Raw genomic sequence first — 11,219 nt, 5'->3', positions numbered from 1 at the left:
GAATCAGAAAACTCTAAAGTTTTGAGACAAAAGAAAGAAATTCAGGGAAAGGGGAGGGGCCTCTGCCATTGGCTTCTATAGGAAAATCTGTAGTTTGACTTTTAGTAGGTTATATAATGGTAAATTCTAAGCCTTTTCAACTGGTCTTCATTATTTATATGTTATAATTTATTTCCCTTCTTCTTCTGCCTCTTTGCAGCTTTCAAATGGGGGTCACTGACCCCGGCAGCCAAACCCTATTGCTCTGTGAGGCTCCAGTTTTATTGTTATTGTTACTTTTTATTCCTTATCTTTCTATTCAGTCTCTCCCCTATTCCTATACCAGTCTCTCATTAAACTGCTCCCTGGTTGCTAAGGTAACTTGGACCCTAGCAACCAGATAGCTGCTGAAACTCCAAACTGAAGAGCTGCTAAACAAAAATTTTTACAGAGCGAGGGTTAAACTAGAAGGGTAATTTATTCACACACCCCTACTATGTATCTGGGCTATTATATACTGTATATATATAAAACATGTTTTAAACTAGTTCGGAAGTCGGAAAGTTTGCAAAAAAACATCGTCTACCCACGAGATGTGGCCAGATGCCCCTCCCTATTTATCACATTACAATAAGTGGAATCAAGCAGATATACTTACTAGTGACTGCCTGGGGGTCAGCGAGCCATGGAGGAGCCAATCATTTATGCCAAACTGAATCAGACGGGGCCAATATCTACCCCCCTCACAGCCATCAGGGACCCCTCAGGTACAGTACTGTCTCTATAGGGTTATAGGGTTATGGTTATAGGGTTATAATTATAGGGTTCTGGTTATAGGGTTCTGGTTATAGGGTTATAGTTATATGGTTATAGGGTTATAGTTATAGGGTTATGGTTATAGGGTTATAATTATAGAGTTATGGTTATAGGGTTCTGGTTATAGAGTTATAGTTATAGGGTTATAGTTATATGGTTATAGGGTTATAGTTATAGGGTTAGAGTATCCGGCAGCTTGGAATCAGCTGGGGGTTGAACATTTGGGTATTTCTTGCATTTTCTCCACTTAGGGCCAGATTCATCAAAATATGAGTTTAGAGCTTGATACATAAAAACTCACCCACGTTCTATTCATTCCTATGGGGTTTTTGGAAGCGTATTTATCAATGGGTGATATTTTGATAAATCTGCCCCTTAAAGTTTCAAGTCTCTCTGCTCAGAGGCCCCAGGTCTCACTCTCACCCCACAGACAGGACACACAGTCGTGATTACTTGCTGGGGTTGGTTTGTGGGGGTGTTAGAGAGCAGACAGGCTGGGGCCCATAGGTTCTGTTATTCCTTCTGTTCATCCTTTTTCATACAGAGACTTGGGGGCCCCTGACAGAGAGGTGCCTGAACCCCAAACTGGAAGGCAGAGAGAGTGGGGGGAATATAGCGAATGGTCCAAACTGATAATATAACAGCATAAAAACTAAGAACATTGAGTTTACGGCACTTTTTTCCACTGAGCTGTTTTCCTACAATTGACAAAATGGTTTTTGAATTTTGAAAATTTTTTACCTAAAACTCTTCTCCTGCTGTGAGAAGCCCCAGTATAAAGTGTATGTCCCCCTGTTTGGCTGAAATAGTTAAACTGACCAGCTATGGGTAGAACATGGGGTACATACTCTCTTAAACAGGATGGGCCTTCGCTATGTGGAATGAACTACTGGAGGATGTTGTTGAACTACACCTCCCACTGCCACTGTGTAGTGTAATTGCTTAGATTAAATGATAAGATGGACGCCAGGAGCTCTTGCAAATTAAACTTTAACTCTTTATTGTCCAAGACAAGTTGTAGTAGTGCAGGGATAAATCAATAATAAATCAATAATCTTGATAAAGGTTCCGGGTGAGGGCCGAAACGTCGATCTAAATAAAATAAGTATCTTTTTTTTGATGAAATTTTCCTGGTGTGCATCAGCATTTTTATATATATATATATATTATAGCAAGTTCTCCAGTAACAATTCTCTGTCTCCGCACTATAAAGATATATCGGCAACGGCATTTCTAGGACAAAATACAGGTATAGGACCCCTTATCCAGAATGCTTGGGACCACGGGTATTCCGAATAAGGGGTCTTTCTTTCATTTGGATCTCCATACCTTAAGTCTTCTAAAAAATGAATAAAACATTCATTAAACCCAATAGGATTGTTTTAGGATTATTTATATCTTAGTTGGGATCAAGTACAGGTACTGTTTTATTATTACAGAGAAAAGGGAATCATTTAACCATTAAATAAACCCAATAGGGCTGTTCTGCCCCAATAAGGGGTAATTATATCTTAGTTGGGATCAAGTACAGGTACTGTTTTATTATTACAGAGAAAAAGGAATCATTTAACCATTAAATAAACCCAATAGGGCTGTTCTGCCCCAATAAGGGGTAATTATATCTTAGTTGGGATCAAGTACAGGTACTGTTTTATTATTACAGAGAAAAGGGAATCATTTAACCATTAAATAAACCCAATAGGGCTGTTCTGCCCCCAATAAGGGGTAATTATATCTTAGTTGGGATCAAGTACAGGTACTGTTTTATTATTACAGAGAAAAGGGAATCATTTAACCATGAAATAAACCCAATAGGGCTGTTCTGCCCCCAATAAGGGGTAATTATATCTTAGTTGGGATCAAGTACAGGTACTGTTTTATTATTACAGAGAAAAGGGAATCATTTAACCATGAAATAAACCCAATAGGGCTGTTCTGCCCCAATAAGGGGTAATTATATCTTAGTTGGGATCAAGTACAGGTACTGTTTTATTATTACAGAGAAAAGGGAATCATTTAACCATTAAATAAACCCAATAGGGCTGTTCTGCCCCAATAAGGGGTAATTATATCTTAGTTGGGATCAAGTACAGGTACTGTTTTATTATTACAGAGAAAAGGGAATCATTTAACCATGAAATAAACCCAATAGGGCTGTTCTGCCCCAATAAGGGGTAATTATATCTTAGTTGGGATCAAGTACAGGTACTGTTTTATTATTACAGAGAAAAGGGAATCATTTAACCATGAAATAAACCCAATAAGTGCCAGTTGGGTCACTGGAGGGAACATTTTAGAAATAATCTTTTTTAAATAAAAATAATATTTGCCTAAATTGTTTTTTTTTCTAAATGTGTTCAATCCCACATTTTTCCAATTTATCCCACAAATTATTGTTTTTCAGACATGTATCATTATATTCTCCTGTACTAAGCACAATTCAGCAGGAACAGCCCCCTAAGTTTGCCCATAGCCTGTACAGAGAGATACCATAAAACTATGGCACATAGGGATTCCCCTGTACTAAGCACAATTCAGCAGGAACAGCCCCCTAAGTTTGCTCATAGTCTGTACAGAGAGATACCATAAAACTATGACACATAGGGATTCCCCTGTACTAAGCACAATTCAGCAGGAACAGCCCCCTAAGTTTGCTCATAGCCTGTACAGAGAGATACCATAAAACTATGACACATAGGGATTCCCCTGTACTAAGCACAATTCAGCAGGAACAGCCCCCTAAGTTTGCTCATAGTCTGTACAGAGAGATACCATAAAACTATGACACATAGGGATTCCCCTGTACTAAGCACAATTCAGCAGGAACAGCCCCCTAAGTTTGCTCATAGTCTGTACAGAGAGATACCATAAAACTATGGCAGCATAGGGATTCCCCTGTACTAAGCACAATTCAGCAGGAACAGCCCCCTAAGTTTGCCCATAGCCTGTACAGAGAGATACCATAAAACTATGGCACATAGGGATTCCCCTGTACTAAGCACAATTCAGCAGGAACAGCCCCCTAAGTTTGCTCATAGCCTGTACAGAGAGATCCCATAAAACTATGGCACATAGGGATTCCCCTGTACTAAGCACAATTCAGCAGGAACAGCCCCCTAAGTTTGCCCATAGCCTGTACAGAGAGATACCATAAAACTATGGCACATAGGGATTCCCATGTACTAAGCACAATTCAGCAGGAACAGCCCCCTAAGTTTGCTCATAGTCTGTACAGAGAGATACCATAAAACTATGGCACATAAAGATTCCCCTGTACTAAGCACAATTCAGCAGGAACAGCCCCCTAAGTTTGCTCATAGTCTGTACAGAGAGATACCATAAAACTATGACACATAGGGATTCCCCTGTACTAAGCACAATTCAGCAGGAACAGCCCCCTAAGTTTGCTCATAGCCTGTACAGAGAGATACCATAAAACTATGACACATAAAGATTCCCCTGTACTAAGCACAATTCAGCAGGAACAGCCCCCTAAGTTTGCTCATAGTCTGTACAGAGAGATACCATAAAACTATGGCACATAGGGATTCCCCTGTACTAAGCACAATTCAGCAGGAACAGCCCCCTACGTTTGCCCATAGCCTGTACAGAGAGATACCATAAAACTATGACACATAAAGATTCCCCTGTACTAAGCACAATTCAGCAGGAACAGCCCCCTAAGTTTGCTCATAGCCTGTACAGAGAGATACCATAAAACTATGGCACATAGGGATTCCCCTGTACTAAGCACAATTCAGCAGGAACAGCCCCCTAAGTTTGCCCATAGCCTGTACAGAGAGATACCATAAAACTATGGAACATAGGGATTCCCCTGTACTAAGCACAATTCAGCAGGAACAGCCCCCTACGTTTGCCCATAGCCTGTACAGAGAGATACCATAAAACTATGACACATAAAGATTCCCCTGTACTAAGCACAATTCAGCAGGAACAGCCCCCTAAGTTTGCTCATAGCCTGTACAGAGAGATACCATAAAACTATGGCACATAGGGATTCCCCTGTACTAAGCACAATTCAGCAGGAACAGCCCCCTAAGTTTGCCCATAGCCTGTACAGAGAGATACCATAAAACTATGGAACATAGGGATTCCCCTGTACTAAGCACAATTCAGCAGGAACAGCCCCCCAATGGTTAATACCCCAGCGCCAATTTACCTTACAAGGAGCAGGAAGAACTACAATTAAAGGCACAATTACAAACACATTTGTTGGAAGCAGTAGCGCTGTTATACTCTCATGTGCATTTCACTTACGGATTTATTATAATATTATCTACAGGGAGAAGAGAAGCCGGTACCAGAGCCCGGAGGGAAGAACCCAGCGAGACCGTCGGTATCACATCACTGGGTATGAGGCCCAGACCCAATAACTACAGTATCTTTATGGTTATTGGGGCAAATCTTAGATTTATAGGGTTTAACGTTACTCGAGTTTAGTAAGGATCTGACATATCCACAAACGGAACGGCAGCCACTCACGGATCCCCAGACAGGTTTATATAAATAACATGCAAACTTTATTTCTGGCCGACAAGGAACGTAGCCTGGCGCGGGTTGGTGGGAGTATGGCTGGAATCCATATAAACAGCTCAGCTTCTATTATAGTAGATATATTATATTCTATTCTATTAAAGATGATTTAGCAGGAACACCCCTCCACATATAATCAGGGCTGGTTCACCTTCAATTTAACTTTCATTAGGTTATAGAATGGCCAATTCTAAGCAACTTTCCAATTGGTCTTCTTTATTTATTTTGTATAGTTTTTTTTAAATATTTACCTTCTTCTGCCTCTTTCCAGCTTCCAAATGGAGGTCACTGACCCCGGCAGCCAAACCCTATTGCTCTGTGAGGCTCCAGTTTTATTGTTATTGTTACTTTTTATTCCTTATCTTTTTATTCAGTCCCTCTCCTATTCCTATATCAGTTTTTCATTTAAACCACTTCCTGGTTGCTAAGGTAACTGGGACCCTAGCAACACTAGCAGTACATCATACTAAAAGTTATCTCAAAGGTGAACAATCAGAATTTGCTCTGATTTTGACATGAAGTCATGTGATCTTGGGACACCTAGAGCCACTCTTTTCAAAAAATACCAGGTCCATAATAAAAATCAGATTAGTTCCCCCTCTAATGATTCTACCCTACCCACCCAAGGGCATGTATGAATATGGGGCTACCAAGCACGCTCTTATATATCTGCATCAAAAATATATTACCTGCAACTCGAAATTGAGAGATTTTTAAAAATATATTGCAATTCTAAAAACAAAAAACATAAAATTGAAACGGACATTCGTTTCCAAGAATCCTCTTTATTTTTCCCAAACAGGAAGTGCTCCGGCGGCCATTTTAGGAGCATTGGCGCTCATTCTTGGAAAACAATAATGTGTTTAAGTTTCCCTTGAAACTGGGTGAAATAGAAAGCAACAATGGGATTAACTTCCCCTTGAAAGTGCGTGAAATAAAATAGTAGATATCAGAATAGCACTCAATAGTAAGAAATTCAAGTCCGGCTTGGGACTCCTCCAGTTACATGGGAGTAGGAGAAACAATAGGTTAGCTGAAAGCAGTTCTAATGTGTAGCGCTGGCTGATAGCTCAGACTCAGGCACACTTTACTGCTGCGCTGCAAGTTGGAGTGATATCCCCCCCCCCCTCCCCCCCAGCAGCCGATCAGCAGAACAATGGGAAGGGAGCAAGATAGCAGCTCCCAGTAGGTATCAGAATAGCACTCAATAGTAAGAAATCCAAGTCCGGCTTGGGACTCCTCCAGTTACATGGGAGTAGGAGAAACAATAGGTTAGCTGAAAGCAGTTCTAATGTGTAGCGCTGGCTGAAAGCTCAGACTCAGGCACACTTTACTGCTGCGCTGCAAGTTGGAGTGATACCCCCCCTCCCCCCCAGCAGCCGATCAGCAGAACAATGGGAAGGGAACAAGATAGCAGCTCCCAGTAGGTATCAGAATAGCACTCAATAGTAAGAAATCCAAGTCCGGCTTGGGACTCCTCCAGTAATCTTCAGAATCGGATTTACTTGCCCTTTATTATTTGTGGTTTCTCCCCAGGTTCCTGCCCCTGGAAACACAAGTGGCTGATTATTGGCCTCTCAGTGACGAGTCTCCTTCTCCTGATCAGCTCCGTATCATTGGGAATAATGAGTGAGTGTGGGGGGCATTAATGTTACACTATGGGGGGGCATTAATGTTACACTATGGGGGGGCATTAATGTTACACTATGGGGGAGCATTAATGTTACACTATGGGGGGGGCATTAATGTTACACTATGGGGGGGCATTAATGTTACACTATGGGGGGGGCATTAATGTTACACTATGGGGGGGGGCATTAATGTTACACTATGGGGGGGCATTAATGTTACACTATGGGGGGGGGGCATTAATGTTACACTATAGGGGGGCATTAATGTTACACTATGGGGGGGCATTAATGTTACACTATGGGGGGGGATTAATGCTACACTATGGGGGGGATTAATGTTACACTATGGGGGGCATTAATGTTACACTATGGGGGGGCATTAATGTTACACTATGGGGGGGCATTAATGTTACACTATGGGGGGGGCATTAATGTTACACTATGGGGGGGGCATTAATGTTACACTATGGGGGGGGCATTAATGTTACACTATAGGGGGGCATTAATGTTACACTATGGGGGGGCATTAATGTTACACTATGGGGGGGGATTAATGCTACACTATGGGGGGGATTAATGTTACACTATGGGGGCATTAATGTTACACTATGGGGGGCAATAATGTTACACTATGGGGGGCATTAATGTTACACTATGGGGGCATTAATGTTACACTATGGGGGCATTAATGTTACACTATGGGGGGCAATAATGTTACACTATGGGGGGCATTATTGTTACACTATGGGGGGCATTAATGTTACACTATGGGGGGCATTAATGTTACACTATGGGGGGCAATAATGTTACACTATGGGGGGCATTATTGTTACACTATGGGGGGCATTAATGTTACACTATGGGGGGCATTAATGTTACACTATGGGGGGGCAATAATGTTACACTATGGGGGGCATTATTGTTACACTATGGGGGGCATTAATGTTACACTATGGGGGGGCATTAATGTTACACTATGGGGGGGCATTAATGTTACACTATGGGGGGGCATTAATGTTACACTATGGGGGGGCATTAATGTTACACTATGGGGGGACATGTAGAAGACTTCTGTTTCACATACACAACCTAAAGCAACAAGAGGTTTGTGCTGACTGTATGAGGTGCAGACCCATTGGACAGACAGAACCATAACAAAGTATTCATCAGATTAGTATATGAAACCTCTTAATTTCATTTATAATAATATTCACTGAGACCAAACAGCCATGATGGGAACATTGGGACAAAATTTTGATATCAAATCCGGGAAGACAATATGTAAAATCAGGGCAAATCACCCACTGAAATTCATTTTAAATTGGTGGAACCACAAATAAATTATATAAAATGTGGAAAAAATTAAAATCAGGGAATTTAAGATTGAGGTTTCATTATATACACATTACACTGTAACAAGATTCTATACAGAAGGGAGAGGGGCAGTCAGATACCCCCCCCCATGTGGTGCCCCCTGCTGGCTGATTTCAGCCATGGCTGCCTAGGGATAGGGGTGGGACAGAGTTAAATTCCCATTCACTCTGCATTTCCCATTGTGCTGCCATTACAGTGTATAATACTGAGGGGCTCCGACTGGGTTTGGACCTGTGTTCCAGCGAGAGACGTTCCCTAAACCTGAGCCTGTCTCAGAGCCAGAACTCGGAGCGGAACCTGACCCACAGGCTGCAGCACTCGACCCAACTCCTTAACTGCATGGAACAAGCTATCAGGGACGCAGGTCTGTACATTTTAACTCATTCTATTCTTTTCATTTTTTTAATTATTGCAAAAATAGGTATTTTCATAGAGAGATAATGAAAAAATACTAACGATGCAGTCTCCTCTCTTTCTGGCTTCCATGTGACATTAACCCTATCAAACCCCTATCTATACTTGGGCTTTATTTAGTCACACTTGCTGCAATTCAAGCTGTCGCCATGTTCCCATTTCCCCCCATAGAACAGACAGACAAATGCCCCCCGGGATGGACTTTATTCAGTGGAAAATGCTATTTCTTTTCTGATGAGAGGAAAACGCAAGTGGAAAGTGACAGTTTCTGTTACAGGAACAAAGCGCGACTGGCGACTGTGAAACCCAGTGATACGTCTTTACTGGTAATAAATATAATATAAAGGGGAAGGTCTGAGCCCTGTGGGGGGGCGGATATAGATCTCTGTCTGTCAAAACTCATTCTCCTCATTTCAGCGGTCAATACAAAGCCGTAAATCAGAATATTGGATTGGACTGACTGTGAGCTATTACCCAAGCTCAGGCTGGTACTGGCCCGATGGCACAATAGAGTAAGTTGCTTTCTCCTTGCTCTGCCTCCCATATTGGGGGTAAGTACTGGGGGTAAGTACTGGGGTGGATTCCTTCCATAAATTGGAAACTGGGTTACAAAGAGGATGAAAAGTTATTACATTTTCCTCTAAATTTAGTCTGGGTTTCAAAATACCCCAGGCATCACTCCTGCGGGCCAATTACTGTATCTGCCAGTAGGGGGCATTTTGCTAACACAGCATGTTCCTATATGTACCACTGCAGGTAGGTGTTACTGTATGTGATCTGCAATGTGATTGGCTGCCCCAGTGCTCCACCCACAGACTGGCCAAGCCCTCAACAGATTCAATATGGGGTTCTGGGTTGGGAACAGGTTGTTGGGTGGGGTTCTGGTTGGGTGCAGGTATATAAGTGATGATGGTACAAAGGGTCCAGCTTGGGAGAGGGGGGTGAGGGTTGGACACTGAGTGACTATTTGTCCCCCATATACCCCCATTATTGCTTTTAATTTTTTGTATTTTCTCTTCCACATTCTGTACAAGTGAAACCTCATGATTGTTTCTTCTGATCCTCAGGGGGCGTCTTTGGGCATCTCCAAAACCCGGATCCTGTGCTACACTGGGGGCAACATTGGGGGTCACTGCCTGTGATGTGCAGCTTCCCTGGGTCTGTGAAAAGGCAAATGATAAATTGGATCTGATTGACAGAATGAATAAGTGTAATAAAGAGATTCCCCAATAAATTATATGTTATGTTCCCAATCACTTAACTGTGTCTCACACTGGAGCAAAAGGAAAACTTAGTAACAAGGGTGGGGAGGCACACAATAAATGCACAGGGAAACATAGGAGAATAGTAATTTAGACTAAAAAATACATCATTCAAATTCAACATTGTTTTCTAAGTAAAAAAAAAATGAAACCTGCATAACTGCCAGTTAGGAGAGAAGAATGGCAATTAGACCTACAGTGTAAATCTATGGCACCCACATTCTATTCTCTGAGGTCATGGACACTGAGCAGCACCAGATGGGCTAATATTTCTTCACTTCCCCACTGCAACTCTAGGGGGAAGCACTGAGCCCATACAGTTCCCCCTATCTGGCCGCTATAGTTCCAGGGGTACCCAGGGCACAAATAAGCACTCACCCCAAATCCCCCCCTAACTGGCCTTCAGGCTGGGCCCCCTTAGCCCATAACAAGGTTACAGATATATAGAAACATTGGGGTAACAGTCACCCTGCTATAGTTCCAGGGGTACCCAGGGCACAAATAAGCACTCACCCCAAATCCCCCCCTAACTGGCCTTCAGGCTGGGCCCCCTTAGCCCATAACAAGGTTACAGATATATAGAAACATTGGGGTAACAGTCACCCCGCTATAGTTCCAGGGGTACCCAGGGCACAAATAAGCACTCACCCCAAATCCCCCCCTAACTGGCCTTCAGGCTGGGCCCCCTTAGCCCATAACAAGGTTACAGATATATAGAAACATTGGGGTAACAGTCACCCCGCTATAGTTCCAGGGGTACCCAGGGCACAAATAAGCACTCACCCCAAATCCCCCCTAACTGGCCTTCAGGCTGGGCCCCCTTAGCTCATAACAAGGTTACAGATATATAGAAACATTGGGGTAACAGTCACCCCGCTATAGTTCCAGGGGTACCCAGGGCACAAATAAGCACTCACCCCAAATCCCCCCTAACTGGCCTTCAGGCTGGGCCCCCTTAGCCCATAACAAGGTTACAGATATATAGAAACATTGGGGTAACAGTCACCCCGCTATAGTTCCAGGGGTACCCAGGGCACAAATAAGCACTCACCCCAAATCCCCCCTAACTGGCCTTCAGGCTGGGCCCCCTTAGCCCATAACAAGGTTACAGATATATAGAAACATTGGGGTAACAGTCACCCCGCTATAGTTCCAGGGGTACCCAGGGCACAAATAAGCACTCACCCCA

At 42.7% G+C, this 11,219-nt stretch overlaps 1 protein-coding gene across 1 annotated transcript; it reads left to right on the top strand.

The window, feature by feature from the left end:
* Window positions 1-664: 664 nt before the first annotated feature.
* Window positions 665-10,192, top strand: LOC101734024 (CD209 antigen-like protein A). Its single transcript, XM_031906812.1, has 7 exons — window positions 665-746; window positions 5,099-5,167; window positions 6,886-6,978; window positions 8,551-8,718; window positions 8,940-9,094; window positions 9,186-9,280; window positions 9,836-10,192. The coding sequence occupies exons 1-7, from the start codon at window positions 665-667 to the stop codon at window positions 9,999-10,001; spliced, it is 828 nt and encodes a 275-aa protein (XP_031762672.1). The 3' UTR covers window positions 10,002-10,192.
* Window positions 10,193-11,219: the final 1,027 nt, after the last annotated feature.

Source organism: Xenopus tropicalis, chromosome 1, assembly GCF_000004195.4.
Source record: "Xenopus tropicalis strain Nigerian chromosome 1, UCB_Xtro_10.0, whole genome shotgun sequence".
Taxonomy (NCBI): domain Eukaryota; kingdom Metazoa; phylum Chordata; class Amphibia; order Anura; family Pipidae; genus Xenopus; species Xenopus tropicalis.
Note: the sequence above shows the minus strand (reverse complement) of the source record. Positions and strands in the feature narration are given on the sequence as shown.